This window comes from Schistocerca americana, chromosome 5, assembly GCF_021461395.2.
Source record: "Schistocerca americana isolate TAMUIC-IGC-003095 chromosome 5, iqSchAmer2.1, whole genome shotgun sequence".
Classification (NCBI taxonomy): Eukaryota; Metazoa; Arthropoda; class Insecta; order Orthoptera; family Acrididae; genus Schistocerca; species Schistocerca americana.
In genome coordinates, this window is record NC_060123.1 from 630,882,821 (window position 1) to 630,900,772 (window position 17,952).

Consider the following 17,952-nt stretch of genomic DNA (forward strand, 5'->3'; position numbering starts at 1 on the left):
ACGAGGCCGTTGGGATCCAGCACGGCGTTTCGTATTACCGTCGTGAACCCACCGATTCCATATTCTGCTAACAGTCATTGGATCTCGACCAACGCGAGCAGCAATGTCGCGATACGATAAACCGCAATCGCGATAGGCTACGATCCGACCTTTATCAAAGTCGGAAACGTGATGGTACGCATTTTTCCTGCTTACACGAGGCATCACAACAACGTTTCACCAGGCAGCGCCGGTCAACTGCTATTTGTGTACGAGAAATCGTTTGGTAACTTTCCTCATGTCAGCTTGTTGTAGATGTCGCCACCGGCGCCAAACTTGTGTGAAAAGCTAATCATTTGCATATCACAGCATCTTCCTCCTGCCGGTTAAATTTCGCGTCTGTAGCAAGTCATCTTCGTGGTGTAGCAATTTTAATGGCCAGTAGTGTAGAATCAGTCACTGGACTGAAGTATCGAACAAAAAAGCACCTGTTCCTAGTTATGCCAAGCTCTCCTAAAAGCTGTCGTTCCCCGATCTACTGCAAGGCGGATGTTCGCAAGAAATGAAATTATCACGCGGAAGCTAGCTGGCCGTAACGGAAGGGGAAGAAATTTTAGGAAGACTGGGAGGCTCCTCAAAAAGATCGAAGAGCTACTAAGGAACGTTAGAATGGTTCGAATGACTCTGAGCACTGTCACTTAACATCTGAGAACATCAGTCCCCTAGAACTTAGAACTACTTAAACCTAACTAACCTAAGGACATCACAAACATCCATGCCCGGGGCAGGGTTCGAACCTGCCACCGTAGCGGTCGCGCGGTTCCAGTATAAAGCGCCTAGAACCGCTCGGACGCAACGGCCGGCGGAACGTTGGAGCACAATTGTGCTTGGCCTAGTCCCTGATGCTGCTAATGATGAAAATTTGGTTGTGTGACAAAGGGAATGTGGAGGTTCTCCGCAGAATCGACGAAGAAAGAGCTCATGAAAAACACTGAGCCGACCAGGGTGGCCAAGCCGTTCTAGGCGCTACAGTCTGGAACCGCGCGACCACTACGGCCGCAGGTTCGAATCCTGCCTCGTGCATGGATGTGTGTGATGTCCTTAGGTTAGTTATGTTTAAGTAGTTCTAAATTCTAGGGGACTGATGACCTTAGAAGTTAAGTCCCATAGTGCTCAGAGCCACTTGAAAACACTGACAAAAACAAGGGACAGGTTTATGTGACAAGGAACGAATTCCATGGTAGCAGAGGCAACTACAGAGTATTGCTGTGGGGAATGACAGTGGATGAATGATTAATCAATTACGTAGGGTGTAAGTGGGAGGTTCTGTTGAAGAGGGGTAAATCGTACGGATCGTATCGAACCAGTGAGTAAGTTTCATAGAGCCTTAACTGTGGTAAACTAGGAACACCACTTCGAAAGATTCAGCCTTTGTTCTGTAGGTGTGATCTAGATGTAGCAAGTAAGCTGGAGCGTCCTTGAGACGCAACTGTCGCAACGCGAGCACGGCACCGAAACCGAAGGTCGCGCCGCGGGTGTAGGGTCCTGCGGCTGTCGGCTGTCGGCTGGTGGGTGCCACCAGGTGACACGCCGGCGTTTTTGCGGGCCGCTCCCCGCGCAGACATCCGCCGCCTCCAAGGCCGGCCGCGCCGTGCCAGCCGCGCCGGCCTTCCGGCTCACAGCGCGTCGCCTCCGCGCCACTATAAGAGGGCGCGGCGCGCCTCCAGCCGCCAGAGTTCAGCTTCCAGCCAGCAGCCTCCAGACATGCAGCCACTCTCTGCCCTCAGCGCCCTCCTGCTGGCGCTGGTCGCTCCCTCCTGGGCCACCACCAACGGCCGCGGCATCGTCTACGAGATCCACGAGGTGCCCGACAAGGGCGAGGCCATCGCCACCGCACAGAGCTACCCCGTGGGCGTCGGGGTCGGCGTCGGCGGGCTCGGCTTAGGTTACGGGGGAGGACTGGGAGGAGCAGGTGAGTCAGTGTGGGGCCGATGTTCTGGCGCTGCAGGATTACTGACACACTGAACCATCAGGTGCCGTGAAAAGAAATGTTTATTACACCTGCCTGTTTCGGTTGTGCAAATCATCTATATCTACATCCATACTCCGCAAGCCACCGGACGGTGTGTGGCGGAGGGTACCCTGAGGACCTCTATCGGTTCTCTCTCCTATTCCAGTCTCGTATTGTTCGTGGAAAGAAAGATTGTCGGTATGCCTCCGTGTGGGCTCTAATCTCTCTGATTTTATCCTCATGGTCTCTTCGCGAGATGTACGTAGGAGGGAGCAATACACTGCTTGACTCCTCGGTGAAGGTATGTTATCGAAACTTCAACAAAAGCCCGTACCGAGCTACTGAGCGTCTCTCCTGCAGAGTCTTCCACTGGAGTTTATCTATCATCTCCGTAACGCTTTCGCAGTTACTAAATGATCCTGTAACGAAGCGCACTGCTCTCCGTTGGATCTTCTCTATCTCTTCTATCAACCCCATCTGGTACGGATCCCACACTGCTGAGGAGTATTCAAGCAGTGGGCGAACAACCGTACTGTAACCTACTTCCTTTGTTTTCGGATTGCATTTCCTTAGGATTCTTCCAATGAATCTCAGTCTGGCATCTGCTTTACCGACGATTAACTTTATATGATCATTCCATATTAAATCACTCCTAATGCCTACTCCCAGATAATTTATGGAATTAACTGCTTTCCGTTGCTGGCCGGCTGTATTGTAGCTAAGTGATAAAGGATCTTTCTTTCTATTTATTCGCAGCACATTACAATTGTCTACATCAGGCGACTGAAATTTTTCAGTTACAGTATTCGCATGTATGCATGCATGACATTCAACTGTACTGCCTTTTCAATTTTTTTATTTTTAATTCATCAGTCGTCTGACTTGTTTGATGTGGTCCGTACGAACTGCCAACCTCTTCATCTGAATCTACCCTAGCTCCCGTAATTAACAATTCAACCACTTTCCTCTCCACAGCTTTACGTTGTGCAGTTCCCTCTAGTACCACCGAATTCATTCCCTGATGTCCCATAAAACTGTCCGTTGATCTTTTCAGTATTTTCCACGAGCTATTTTTTCGACGATTTTGCGGAGAGCCTCCGCGTTTCTTAATCACGCCACCTAATTTTCAACATCTTTCCATCGTACTATATCTCAAACGCTTGTATTCTCTTCTACTCCCAACACAATATTGCGCTCACAAAATTCATTGTCACAAATTCATTCCTAAATTAAGTCCATATTTGATAATAGTAGACTTCTCTTGAGCAGTAATGTCCTCCTTACCTCTGGTAGTGTTCTTTTTATGACCTACCTCCTGCTGTTACAAGATATTTAGCTTCCACGGTACTGTAATTCCATACATCATCTACTTCGTGGTCCCTGCATATCATGTTAAGCTTATCACTAATCTCATTTCTTGTACTCAGTGGATGTGGATATGGATAAAGCATGTGGTCAGTATACCGCTCTCCCAGCTGTCGTCAGTTTTAGCTACGGGAGGCACTATCTCTCAGTCAAGTAGCTCCTCAACTGGCACCACATCTGTCAACAGCTCTCGGCAGACCTGGACAATCCAACTGCTAGCCAAACCCGACTGCGCATAGCTTTGGTGATCAGAAGCGAACCGGTGTTACCACTGCAGAAATGCTGTTGACATGTTGTCAAAGGATTAGTCTAAATATATATACAGGTTTAGCTTTTTTTAACTTATCTTCTATGATAAGTGGAACCGTCAGCATTGCCACGTGTGTTCCCACCTTTCCCTGTAACTTAAACTGATCTACCTGTCATGCCTCCTCTAGTTTCTCAGTTCATTGATAAGTAATTCGTGTCAGTATTTTCCAACCATGACGTGTTAAGCTGATGGTCCGGTGAAATTCACGCGTATCAGGCTGGGTCTCCCAAACATCTCAATATTTCTGGGGGAATATCGTTGACTTCACGTATCTTCCATGTCATCTTCACGTACTTCTCTATCTACAAAACTGTTCTCAAGTTCGTTTCTTTTACCTTCTGCGTATTTCTAATAGCCTTCTGCATTCTATTCTTTGCTTGCCACCTGCACATCTTGAAATTCATACACTTGCTTCCTTTTTTTTCAGAAGATGTAAAGTGATAGAAAGCTGTGAAGTAATGGAATCACAGACTATTTTGTAGTTAAGTGGCTGGCTGTGGCAAGTTGTCAGAACCGCTCGGTCGCAGGTCTGGGCAGCTACTACCCCGTAGCAGCCTACGGCGTCGGCGGTCTGGGCGGCGTCGGCGTCGGCGGCGTCGGCGGCCTGGGCGGCGTGGGCGGCGGCGGCGGCTTCGTGTCCGGCAAGGCGCTCAACAGCTACGGGGGCGGCGGCTACGCCGGGGGCCTGTCCGGGGGCGGCGGCCTGGCGCAGAGCGGCGGCTACGCGGCCGGCGGCGGTAAGAAGGGCGAGGCGGGCGCGCTGTCCAGCGTCGCCTTCTCCGGCGGGCAGGGCGCGCGCGCCGTCAACAAGGCCGACCAGGGATTCTACGGCGGCGCCGCCGGCGGGCTCAACAACTACAACCAGGGCGGCGCCTTCCAGCACGGCCTGGCTCGCGGCCAGCAGGGTGAGTCCTCACACAGGTCGCTGGCAGGTTATTAACAGCACGCTGCAAAACCACTGCCAAATGTTCCCAGCTGGGAGTCTCTACGCCCCACTATCACCTCGCCCGATAGTTGGCTGAACGTCAAATGGCATGGGATAGGCTGTTGGCATAGGATAGGCTACACTAGATTCGGTTTGAATAGGCGTCGGAAGGCCGAACAATAACGATTGACCGCCAAGTCATATTCAGCTGACAGGCGTCACCACATGCATGTGGTCAAGAGACCGTTCTTCCGGTCGCTGGCAGTTCTCTTGACAGGAGCCGCTATTTCTTAAGCAAATAGCACTTCAATTGGCGTCACAAAGCTGAGTGCACTCCACTTGCCAGCAGCGTTCGTCAGACTCGGACACTCACCCATCCAAGCACTAGCCAAGCCCGACAGCGCTGAACTTCGTCGATACGACGGGAACCGGCGTTACCACTGCGGCAAGGCGTTTGGATACCTATTGAGGTATGGAACAGAAATTACACAAAACGAACTTAAAAAAGCGCCACTAACCAAGGCAGACCCCTAAACTGCTACTTGGCCGTTATGTCAACCCCCCCCCCCCCCCCTCCACTACTGACCTACTGACCTAAGCCATGGAATGCCGGCCAGTGTGGCCGTGCGGTTAAAGGCGCTTCAGTCTGGAACCGCGTCACCGCTACGGTCGCAGGTTCGAATCCTGCCTCGGGCATGGATGTGTGTGATGTCCTTAGGTTAGTTAGGTTTAATTAGTTCTAAGTTCTAGGCGACTGATGACCTCAGAAGTTAAGTCGCATAGTGCTCAGAGCCATTTGAACCTTAAGCCATGGAAGTTAAGTGGGCTGAGTCAGGCAGGTGGCTGCATGGAACTACTGCAGTACTTTGGGTCGACATGGAGACGTCACAAAATGGCAGGATGGATATCGTACTGCTGTCCTTGCATTGTTCTAATGCACTTCGCCGTGTCCTTCTGACATACATGCAAAGTACATAAGAACAAAAAAGGCACGGAGTATTTCACGCCAAATAACTGGGCTTCATCTCTAATTATATGTCTGTTCCTGTAAGGGACTCTTAGCATCTGTGCGAGTGTAGGATTTAGACTAAAGGGGTCACGTATGGAAGTTTGTGCCGATATGAGGACCGTGTGCGGCTGGCCGAGGCGATCAAAGCGAAAACATGCGTTAAGTGGAAGATCCGCGTTCGAGTCCCGGCTCGTGCACCTATTTTCGTTGTCACCAATGCATAGTGCAGCCAAATTTTAGCAATATTCGCAAATATGAATATGATTTCCTATGGAAGAAAGGAGCTATAGTGTTCGAAAGTTAGTAAAACTGCACTATTTGTTACGTGTCTACATCGAATCATGTACCAATCGCAGCCACCTAACATGGCCTAAGAGATCTGTACGTAAACAGAACTTAACCGACAGGGACAGCCGAGCAGTTTCATATCTTGTCGACGGCAGCAGGTTTCAACCGTGACAGGAACTGGTGCTGTCAGTAACTGCAAGTCCACCTTCACAAGTTTCTGAGCGAAAGTTTCTAAAGTAACAGAATGTAACAGACATTTCGAGTCGGTTATTTCGCAGTACGCCATTTCCCAAATTGGGACACGAAGCTGCACGCTTTCAATGGGCCACAACACACAGAGATTTGACAGTAGCTGGATGCAAGTGTTTAATATGGTCCAACGAGTCGTGATTTTTGTAATAACAGTTCTGAACTTTCCATCGATTGGATCTGACAGATTTCATGTAACACACACACAGAATTGCTGAAGAAAAATGACGAAAATAGCGGATAGAACAAAAGAGCAAAGAAAGTGGTAAACCGTGAGTCTAAAAACTGAAATATTGTGGGGGTCGAATCCCGGCCGGACCATGGAATTTTCAGTTTGCTTTCAAACTAGCGTTCACCTGCCAATCACGAGAAAATTGGCCAGGAACGACACGTAGCTCGGACTCCGCATTGAAGTGTGGGTCCCCTTTCCTCCGTAGACCGGTTGTGAAGCAACAGAGCGTTGAGCTACGAGGAAAAAAATTCCGCGCAATATCGTTTGGCATATTTGTGTGGAAGTGTAATATATGATATTTTAAGAATGCCAGTAGCCGCCTGGTTCTGATTATTGCCTTTATACGCGATGCCATACATTTACTTCAGACTCCAAAGTAAAGTAGCTGCTATTTTACTCCTATACATGAGGGTGGTTTGAAGGTATGTCGATAGCTTCAGTGAAACTTTTCAAACACCCGCACAATGTTTGGTTCTGGCTATTATTACGTATTCTGCATGATGTCGTTGAACCACATATTCATAAATATACGAGAAACCCATTTAGTGAAGCGTGTCACATTTCACGGAAGCTTCGATACAGAGGCCAATATGTAATGGCAAGCTCGGATACCGTCAGACAAATTGCCTACATCATATGGCTTCAGGTGTATGGCTAGCATCATTTGTCACGTGAGAATGACAGCAGCGCAGAAACTAGTAACGTAAGTGATTTTCCAGTATCGTAACGGGAAACATGTGTTCGGAACGAGACCAACGCCGACAGTGACGGATTGGACGTTAAGGTCCTGTTACTTTCGAAACAGAATGCGTCATAATTAGCTAACGTTTCAGTTAACAGCCATCGCGCAAGTACGTAGGTGTGACAGTGACAGCAAATTTACAGTAGTACACGAGACGGACATCTCAATTTCAAAACCCAGTGCGGGAAACGTGTGACAGTGTGACAGCACATGGAAACACCTGCATGTTGACTAGGAGAGTTGAAACTCAAAGTAAGATTTATGTGGTGAGGGGACCTAAAATTTCAAGTAATTCATAGGAGAATGTTACAAAGACATGATCACAGCCTCATTAAAAATGGTTCAAATGGCTCTGAGCACTATGGGACTCAACATCTTAGGTCATAAGTCCCCTAGAACTTAGAACTACTTAAACCTAACTAACCTAAGGACATCACACACACCCATGCCCGAGGCAGGATTCGAACCTGCGACCGCAGCAGTCCCGCGGTTCCGGACTGCAGCGCCAGAACCGCTAGACCACCGCGGCCGGCACAGCCTCATTAGCAAGAGACTGATTTATCAGCGGGCAGATGGATTTAAAAGCAGACGTACATGTTGACAAGCCATGGATGTGTCTCCTCTAGAAGTTTGCGCCACATGAGACTGTGGATCTGGCCTGACGCCATGATGGCTAACTATCGACCTGTTTCTTTAACTGGTTTGGGTCACGAAACCGACTATCAGTATCGGATTTGCTCATATCGTTGGTGTGAAGAATCACGATCTCTGTAAACAGTCAGCTTCGCAGACGTTTTCGATGAAAAAAGACGACGCGTGTGTGTATATTACATTCCACAGTCTATTCAGTATAGTTAAACTCAGGCCGAACGTGGGCGGCTTGGTGACACGTGTTCTAACAGTTGACAGAACCTGGGTACGTTATTATGAGCCAGAGAGCAAAAAACGTCTGGCGGTACCCGTCTTCCCAAGTATATAAAATTTTGAAGTTTTGACCCCTTCAGTTAGTCGTCCTGTAGAGAACCGCTGCAAAGACGGTCGAAATGTCAGTTGCTTTTACTGTTCTGTAATGACGAGGGATAGTACCAAAAATAATTTCATTACAAATGGTACCATCCCCTTATAGGATCATTTCCACGGTCCTCCGTAGTAAGAACAGCCAGTCCGGAACTGCGCGACTGCTACGGTCGCAGGTTCGAATCCTGCCTCGGGCATGGATGTGTGTGATGTCCTTAGGTTAGTTCGGTTTAAGTAGTTCTAAGTTCTAGGGGACTGATGATCACAGATGTTAAGTTCAAAATGGTTCAAATGGTTCTGAGCACTATGGGACTCAACTGCTGAGATCATTAGTCCCCTAGAACTTAGAACTAGTTAAACGTAACTAACCTAATGACATCACAAACATCCATGCCCGAGGCAGGATTCGAACCTGCGACCGTAGCGGTCTCGCGGTTCCAGGCTGCAGCGCCTTTAACCGCACGGCCACTTCGGCCTGCTAAATGTTAAGTCCCATAGTGCTCAGAGCCATTTGAACCAAGAACAGCCAAATACTGACCACTATGGACAGCGTGCGGCACAATGCAATGTTGGAGAAGAAATTGTAAAAAGATTCTTTTTTTGGAGTCTTATTAAAAATGAGTGTTTTCTACTAATTTTTCCTCTTCTACTTCGTATTCATGGTCTTCAGTTTGTAAATCTGGTGGACCTGAAGCCCCTTGTAATAAGCCAATGAACAAGCTAACGCATTTCCACGTCGGCAGGACACGTGAAATGGTGATCCCTGTCAAAGATAGCCATATACAAACAGACTGAGTCAGCAAAGCTGTTTACCTCGCGTTTTTCCAGAACCGTTTAAGGTATTAGAATTCCATTTTCACCAAAACGAATTGCGAAAAAGTGGGGACCAAATGACTAGTCTCTTTACAGAGATATTGGGATCAACTTAAGATTTTTCAAATGGAGTTTCTGGTGCTAGTACCGCAATCCCAAAAAAATTCAACGACGTTTCACTCTTCAAAATACGATTACTTGCGACTGGTTTTGAGCTCAATTAGATGTGGGCTTAATAGGAAGTTTACATTTCAAACACATTTGTACGAACTAGTACTAGCCGATTTCGCCTTCTACCCACACTTCCGCAATTATCTCGCGAACGCCATCTGAAGCTGATGCTGAGTGTTTCTGTCTGAATCAGTCCTTCCTCACAACTCTTACTCCCAGAAAGTACAGAGAGCTGCTGTAACTTTTCACGCTAGTACGGAAACTTAAATTTCCGGTACAGTTGAGCACAACTACAGCTCTGTCGCCGGCCGAAGTGGCCGTGCGATTACAGGCGCTGCAGTCTGGAACCGCAAGACCGCTACGGTCGCAGGTTCGAATCCTGCCTCGGGCATGGATGTTTGTGATGTCCTTAGGTTAGTTAGGTTTAAGTAGTTCTAAGTTCTAGGGGACTGATGACCACAGCTGTTAAGTCCCATAGTGCTCAGAGCCATTTGAACAGCTCTGTCACCGCATACCTGTGGCCAGTACACAGTCTGAACCAGACCACCACCGACAAACTTTCAGAGACGGCAATATGGACTAAAACAAGACAGAAGAGTTGTGTAAAGTGCATATCGTAAGAGCTGTGAGTACTTGTTCTTCTTCGTTACTGTGAAACGTATCCATTCTATGCAAAGCTCCTTACTTTCCTTGTCTTTAGAGGTGATGGCGTAGACGGAAACAGGAGAAAAATATCAAGTTAACATGGACGCTAACGCACATACGTTACGAGCTACAATCACTTGTTCACTACTGTGAACACGTGGTTCTAACTCATAAGGTATGCACATTAGAGCCCATGTTTAGTAGACTTATTTTCTTGGTTTTGTCCATACTAGCTCGTCTGAAAACATGGAAAGGAAAGACGTTACACTATCAAAGATGAACAAGTACTCTTAACTCTTAAGGTAAGCATTTTAGATTCCATGGTTACCGGACATGTTTTTCTTGTTTTGATCCATACTAGCACCTCTGAAAGTTTGTCGGCAGAGATATGGTTCACCCTGTATTTTCGCTTCCCGCCAAGTTTTTAAAGGTTCGCATGTACAGAGCCATCTCGGGAGCAAATTCAAGATTTACATCTGTGAGATAAAAGAACAGCCACCAGGTGAAAACATTGCTCCAGACGGACGCGGTTTTTAAGGCGCTGGCCTCCGCTTTCGGGAGCGTCGCGGCCCCCGGCCGGCGGCAAGAACGCGCATAACAAACTAGTTAGCGCGCGGCGCTTGTGGTAACACCTCACGTAACTCATCTGGCGGCAAATTACGTGGCGGTCCGGGCGGCGCGCGAATATTAACGATAGCGCCGGACTCGCCTATTCTTGGGGAACGTCCGGCGGTGATGGAGTGGGGGCGCGCGCCCTATCTCTGGGCGGCGCCGCCCCGGGCCAGGGGCTATATTGCAGCACAGCAGAGCACAGCACGGGCCGGGAAAAGTAGACGTCTCATCCAGCGGATTGTCACCCAACAGCGGCAGTGGGGATGGTCACGTCATCTCTGCAGAAGGCATCGCTGTCAGTCTGACTACCTGGTCAAGGCAAGCGTATGCACCCAGTATTGCTTGCCTTCCAAAAAGCTGTCGATTCTACAACACACCGACACTCATTAACCAAAGTACGATCATTTGGAGTATCAAACATGGGAGTAAGTGCGATTACTCCTGGTCTTACTCAGTATGTCCCCTGGCGTACAATTATCAACAACTTCAAAAATTTCGCGGATCATCCGGTCGTCTACGCGCTCCAGTCACATTAATGTGACCTCCCCCTATGGTCGACGTCAACGAGCAGCGATCACTCGAACACAGGCGGGAGGTGGCAGCACTAGCAGTCTTACTACTTCTTTTCCTTGTGCCTTATTGCCCGCGGATACGCAGGGTCGGCGTGGTTAATCGGATGTGGCAATGTTAGTTGAAGGGGTGGCCGGATACCCGTCCTGCCGCCACCCCGCACTCCCCGGAAAGGAATTAGTGTACCGCAACTGTCTGCGACGAGTGGGATCCATGGAATAGTGCGAAAGTGTTCAGATGTCTGCGAGCCGTGTGACTGAGGCGGGACGTGGGGACCAGCCCGGTATTCACCTAGGGGGATGTGGAAAACCGCCTAAAAACCACATCCAGGCTGGCCGGCTCACCAGCCCTAGTCGCTAATCCGCCGGGCGGATTCGATCCGGGGCCGGCGCGCCTACCCGAGTCCAGGAAGCAGCGCGTTAGTGCGCTTTTTTTTTTTTTTTTTTTTTTTTTTAATCTCATTTTGTTCGTATTTGTTCGTTGAATCTGATCGGGGCGGACGTCGTAAGACACCCTTTTAAGTTCGTTGATGATCTATTAACTCAGTTTTTTTTGTTACAGAGGGCAGCTAACCCTCTGACCGAACACGCTGAGCTACCGTGTCGGCGTGCGCTCGGCTAACCAGGCTGGTTGTGGCATCACAAGCCGTGGAGGGTATATAATAGCTGTCGAGGGGATGCAGATAACAGTGCAGTTGTTTTCATAATACGGAAGCGGAGCGAAAATGATCATTGGTTTTCGGGCCAAGGATGTAAACATTTCTGAAACGTCTAAGTTTGTAAACATTTCGCCTGCCGCCGTGATTAAAGTATACCGTGTACGGTGGAATGGCGGTATCCAAACTGACGTAAATGTGGTGCACCGCAGACCATTGATGACAGGTGTGAATGACGGCTGCGGAGAGGCGTATGGGCTAATAGACGCGCAACCGTTGAGCCACTGACTGCCCGATGAACCAAAGGGGCTACCAACAGTTTCTCCTGAACGACTATTCAGCGAATGTTGCTGTGTATGGGCCTCAGCGCCGGGCGCCTGATTCATGCACCTATGCTGACTGCTGTTTGCCGGAAACGACTGGAATTTGCACGCCAGTGCTGCAACTGAAATGGCGGGAGGATAAAATGAAAATACAAACTCGCTATGTTCGCCAAAGCAACTGGTCAGACTGTGGCTGATATACAGTGGCTGACGTTCAGTGCGTTGCGCAATATACCCGTATGTGTAGAGGAAAATGTAGGAAGCTCTAGAAGAGGATGTCATGTCTAAGATTCGAGACTGGTATGACGATAACAAAGAAACAGAATTAGGTAGCGCACAGTTATTAAAACAGACATCAAATTTTTAGTTTTGTAGTAAACAATGCAACTCATTATTTTGAAAAGACGGCCCTTCGCGTACAACCAGCATAGTCGTTATTCGTTTTTTTTTTTTTTTTTTTTTTTTTTTTTTTTTTTTTTTTTGGTTACGTGGCATCACAAGCTCCTCAGTGAGTAATCCTCTTTTTTTTAAGATAGCTAAGGGGCTTATGAAGAACGCCAAGGAAAAGAATAAGACCGACTGGAATACAAAATATGGGGGAGATTCAGCACAAGATGCTAAGTATTTCTTGTAACACGGCGGAAAAATTACTCAAGTTGTAAGAGAAACCGAGGAGCCTGAGGTCTACGTCAGGCAATGCGTGGAACAGACGATCTTTAATATACTCGTATTTATTTTGATTGTAGGATCACAGGAGCTCAGAAACTTTCAGGGTAGATAACCTTTGAAATGCTGAGGCGGGTCTAACACATCTTAATGATAACAGTAACGCGTGAAGTTATGGGAATGGCTGTTTCGTAATATTTAGCTCGATTCAAATGGCTCTAAGCACTATGGGACTTAACATCTGAAGTCATCAGTCCCCTAGATTTAGAACTACTTAAACTTGTCTAACCTAAGGATATCACACACAACCATGCCAGGCAGGATTCGAATATGCGACCGTAGCAGCAGCGCGGTTCCGGGCTGAAGCGCCTAGAACCACTCGGCCACAGCGGCCGGCTTAGCTCGATTATTTTACTGAAACCGTTGCATAGTGATTGTACGATGAAACAGTGATTGAAGGGGAGAAAAAGAAATGGAGTTAGTGTGAAATGATTTGACTGATAATGCTACAAGACCGAGGGATAGGAAATAAGCAGTCTGTCTGTACTGTTTTTAATAACCTTGCTTATGTACCCTAGTAACCTACTGAATAGATCCATACATTTTTTTTAAAAAAATATGTTAAATTGTGTGGAGGAAACTTGGGATTCGTTAGAAACTGCTAAGAACTGTTTTTACAAGTGCCTCCCCCTGAAACGCTTTGACAGTGGACGTAACTTCCGCAGGTAATTCAGGAAAGCTATTTACACAATCGTGCTTTGCTGAAGCGACATGCGTATCTCACAATCTTGTAACTAGTGGGCTCACTTTTATTTTCAGCCCTCACCGCTGGTGCGGTGAAGGCCGGAGGTGGCCATCGCAAGGGCCACAGCAGCAAGGGCTTCCAGAACTACCACCACAAGGACGAGTCGGGTCAAACCTCCACCTTCTTCGACGAGGCCAGCGATGAGGGTGACCACTTCAAGTACACAGGCCAGCAGGTGAGTGCCGGCGCCACCCGTACAGTAGTCTCGTAGTCTGCGCTGCGATTCTGAAGGGCTCCACTCAGATGCTAATTCTGATCCATTTGAATGTTACGTGGAACTACACATTCTCTGCTCTTTCGTTTCCCGAGAAGTATCTTTTCGCCTAACTGGCGCTTCTCGAAAAGAATATTTACACTAAAAACATACAGCAATTTGAAACGGATAACTTACTTTATAGCCCCTCATATCTGGTGCTGGGTTGTTCAATTTGTCTCCTCTTCCAATTATGTCGGCGACATTAAAGTACCGTACGCAAATGCCACACTGTCCGCTCGCAATTCTCTTGTCTCCATCACTCCTTTCATTTCTCGTCGCCATTCGCTACTCGCAATTTAAGGATGCAATTAAAGATACGGGGGGAGACTCCGCCTGTGAGTCTTTCATACGATACTCGTATATTTCGATACAAAATCCAGTACACTGATTAAGGGGACCCGCACCCTCCTATACCTGCCACGATCAATTTAAGGAACGTTTTCTCTTACACCATCTGTCTATTAAGATATTTCTTGGGACTGTCGTGGTGGGTAAATATGACATAATTTGTCAAAGTGAGTTCAGTATATTGGAAATTATTCTTCAAACATAATTGTTAATTTTTTATTGCTGTATAAATAGTAACGTCTTTTTCTCCACCCTCTGTTGGTACCGATATTTTATTTTTCATATATTTTGAGGAGGCTATGATAAAATACATAAAGCGATAAGATTTTGCTGGGTTGCCTCTTCAAATACTTCTGCTTCATTTTACCATCCTTCTTCCTCCCGTCTTTGCACGCACTAATCGTTTCCAGAGCGCATGACAATTAATATTTACTTTGGTGTTGATGACAACAGCGTCATATTGTCCAGTATGCAGAGCATAATATACTCCATCTACAGAATTCCGGCATTTACTTATAGATGGAATATGACCGAAGGGGAGAAAAACTTGGAGGAAATACAATAACACAGCAACGATCAGCCCATGTTTATACACAATGCCACATTCCATAATAATTTGTCATGGACTGTATAAAGCCAATTTTCAGACGTATTTGCTAACTACATTACACGAAGAAATGTCTTTATAATCATACAAAGTCAGAATGGAACTGTGAACAATGTGATTTGACATAATGTTCAGATTCATGAAGTTCCTTTGCGGCTATTTTTGGTGTTGATATGTTTCCGCACACAACTTCGCTACTGCCAGTAGCACTGTCCACATTAACCTAACCTGGAGGTTTGTTCTTTTTAAAAATTCTTTTACTTCATACCACCTCCTTTGCACTAAACCAGCAATACAGTTCACAAAGCAATGACAAAGATATTATACTATTACATGTTTGAATGATAGCTCATGACACTAGGGTGGACTGTTGCAAAATTTCGCCATTTTCGGCCAAACATCCCAGTAGGTTACGGAATCCTACGGAGTCCCTAGTTTGGCATTCGACTGGTGAGCAAGGGAAGCATGATTCTTTGCCAGCTATGGCCATAGTTTCGACGTCATAAACGCATGTTCCATCTTCTGTTATGACACTTCAGTAGGTCTGCACTGCTGTTCACTTCACATAGGTACTCATGAACATCTTGCTTTCGCCGCTTTTTTGTTCAAAGTCAACAATTTTTGAACATATTATGATGTGACACGTTCCGTACACAAAACATGACAAAAAATGTCATGGTTTGAGCCAGTTGATACGCAAATGTCATCAGTCCCTTGCTGATTGTTCATGACCCTTTTTTCGAAACGCTTATATCACTCACAAATCCTTGTTTTACTGATAGCAGACTCACAAAAAGCAATTTTTACATTTCTAATAAATCACTGATCCATTTTTGTAGAAAATAATCGCCGAAACTGTCAAAACACACGCCGAAACTGTCAAAACACATGTAACATTTCGGACACCCAACAACAGGCTAAGTACCCGATATGGTTAACGATGTAGATATTTTCCAGGCGTTTGCCAACGGAACAACAAAAAAATCGCGCGAAAATAACACAGAATGTAGAATTATGAAATCGCCGTTGCTCAACTAACACGCCCCGTACACTACAAAATGCAGATGAACAAAATAATCAAGCGGCTGTCCCCTTACTCTAGTCCACTCCCCGGCTGCCTCCTTAAGAAGTGCAGAAACGTTTCGGCCGGTGACTCATCTTCAGCAGTGTAAAACGTGGCGCGTCTCGCGTGTCGACAGGGCGGCTTCGGCGTGCAGGACGGGTCGCAGTACGGCGGCAAGCTGGAGGACGCGCGCTTCGCGGCCGAGCAGGCTGCGCGCAAGGGCGGCTTCGGCCACGGCTTCGCCGTCGACGACGCCTCCGGCCACAAGGGGTCGCGCGGCCAGCAGGCCTTCTACGGCGGCGAGCAGGGCTACGGGCAGAGCGCCGCCTACGACGACTTCGGCAAGAAGGTGGCGCAGCAGGGACAGCAGTTCGGCGGCCAGCACGGCGCCTCGTACGGCCAGGGCTTCTCCAAGGGCGGTTACGGCGGGGTCGGAGGTTACTACTAGGGCCGGCAGTTACCTGCTGCCGCGGAAAACGTGTACATACAGCGGAACCCCGCCAGAGGCACTCTTCGCATCACGCTGTCTAGACTGTGGTCTGTTCCAGTCCACACAGTCTTCTCTACTGTTTGAGGTGCTAGACGTCTTTAGTGCACTGCACTAAGTTTAACAAGTCTTGCCCAAATATACATTCTTCAGATCTATTAACAATTTGTCCATTCTCTCACTGCCTCCACTACGAAGATTAGCTTCCGTCAGTCCGAGCAAATGAAATTCTATAGGCCGATCACGCAAAGTAGTGTCTCGAAATCGTAACAGCACTGTGGATTTTCGAGCCACTTTATGCATTCATGTACTCGGGGCAAACGAAAATGATCTTGCGTACCTCTGGATCCACAGCCACTGTAAATCTCTTAAATGAAGCAATATTGCTGCTCCCTTTGGCACTATTGAGTTATACCGCAAGAAAAATTATAGTCCTGCTGAGTTCGTGCGCCAGCGGTCTTGCCGCAGTGGTAACACCTGTTTCCGTCACATCACAAAAGTTAAGCACTGTCGGGTTTGGCTAGCACATGGATGGGTGACCGTCCGACTCTGCCAAGCGGGGTGCGCTCAGAAATTGAGGAGGTACTTGCTTGAGACCGGGAGAGTTGTGCGCTAACTACATGCCTCTCCGTATCCGCATCAGCTGATGCTCGTCGGTTGAGGATGACACGGCGGTCGGATGGTACTGTTAGGCCTTCCGAGGCGTGTTTGAACGGAGTGGAGTAGCGCCGCTAAGTTCCTTGATTTGCATCCCACTTGATTTTAAAACGCTGATCAGGACATGTGTGTTGCCACTTCAATATTTACGGTAATGCATTTTAGTGAGGCTATCACGTGTTGCAATTCCCTGTACCGTTGTGTGGAACAGTGATTCAGCATGCCAATTTTTGTTTTTATTTAGCTTGATAATGTCCAAGGGTGCTAAAGTAACTGATTGTTAAACAAAGTGTCCGTTTCATAGTAAATGAATTATGTACGCAACAAAGTGACTTCCGTAAAAAAATTACAACACTGAGTATAAAGTTTTCATTTCGCCTTATTATTTTCTTAAAGGAAAATATATATTACTGGAGAACGAATACTTCGCTGGGGTAGTGCGTGTTATGTACTTTTATAGACAACCAACGCCTTTCTAAACAACACACACTTTGCTTGGTCGGGCTGTCTTCCATCGGGTGATATTCATCCCATTCATATACTAACATGTGTATATCACTCGGCGTAAGGATAAATGAAGTTGTGACAGGCAGAAGATCATATACAACTGGTCTCACATGATTTGAGAGCAACAACCGATGCAAATTCTCAAACATATTTTTCTGTTGACTATCGTTTCTGAATTAAAGACGTCGTCGTATTCCCTACAGACTTGTGCTTGATGTGAAGAGGAATCTTTCTGTAAATTTGTTAAAATAATGCAAGTGAATGACAAAGAATAAAGAACGATTTTGAACAACAGAAGAAAAGTTTGCTTCAATTAATCACTACCTATTCCAGTACCCACAGAAACAATAACGTCTCATGGTGTGCTTTCTGTTATCCTATCTATCGTGTTTTATATAACCGCGATTGCGAACGGAATTGCCCGTGATTACACTTTTTTGCCCGTGTGACGCTGCAGAAAATAATTGAAACCCTGAACGTGATGGCTTTCACCAATAATTGCATTTGCATCTGGTGCCCGCAGTTGGATCTATGAAAAATTATTCAATTATCAGACTTTAAAGGCGCACACAATGCCCGTATATCGTAACGACATGGTACGATGCAAAAAAGCTAAAGCGGCACCTGGGTTGGCCGCACC

At 47.0% G+C, this 17,952-nt stretch overlaps 1 protein-coding gene across 1 annotated transcript; it reads left to right on the forward strand.

The window, feature by feature from the left end:
* Positions 1–1,724: 1,724 nt before the first annotated feature.
* On the forward strand, positions 1,725–17,614 carry LOC124615768 (glycine-rich cell wall structural protein 1.8-like). Its single transcript, XM_047143866.1, has 4 exons — positions 1,725–1,951; positions 4,193–4,570; positions 13,402–13,562; positions 15,798–17,614. Exons 1-4 carry the CDS (start codon positions 1,744–1,746, stop codon positions 16,107–16,109), a joined length of 1,059 nt encoding a protein of 352 aa, XP_046999822.1. The 5' UTR covers positions 1,725–1,743; the 3' UTR covers positions 16,110–17,614.
* Positions 17,615–17,952: the final 338 nt, after the last annotated feature.

Excerpts from the sequence above, each read along its gene's own strand:
- LOC124615768 (XM_047143866.1), top strand. The coding sequence starts at position 1,744 with ATGCAGCCACTCTCTGCCCTCAGCGCCCTCCTGCTGGCGCTGGTCGCT. Across the intron at positions 4,571-13,401 it reads CCTGGCTCGCGGCCAGCAGG|CCCTCACCGCTGGTGCGGTG; the intron begins GTGAGTCCTCAC and ends TTTTATTTTCAG. Across the intron at positions 13,563-15,797 it reads TCAAGTACACAGGCCAGCAG|GGCGGCTTCGGCGTGCAGGA; the intron begins GTGAGTGCCGGC and ends GCGTGTCGACAG.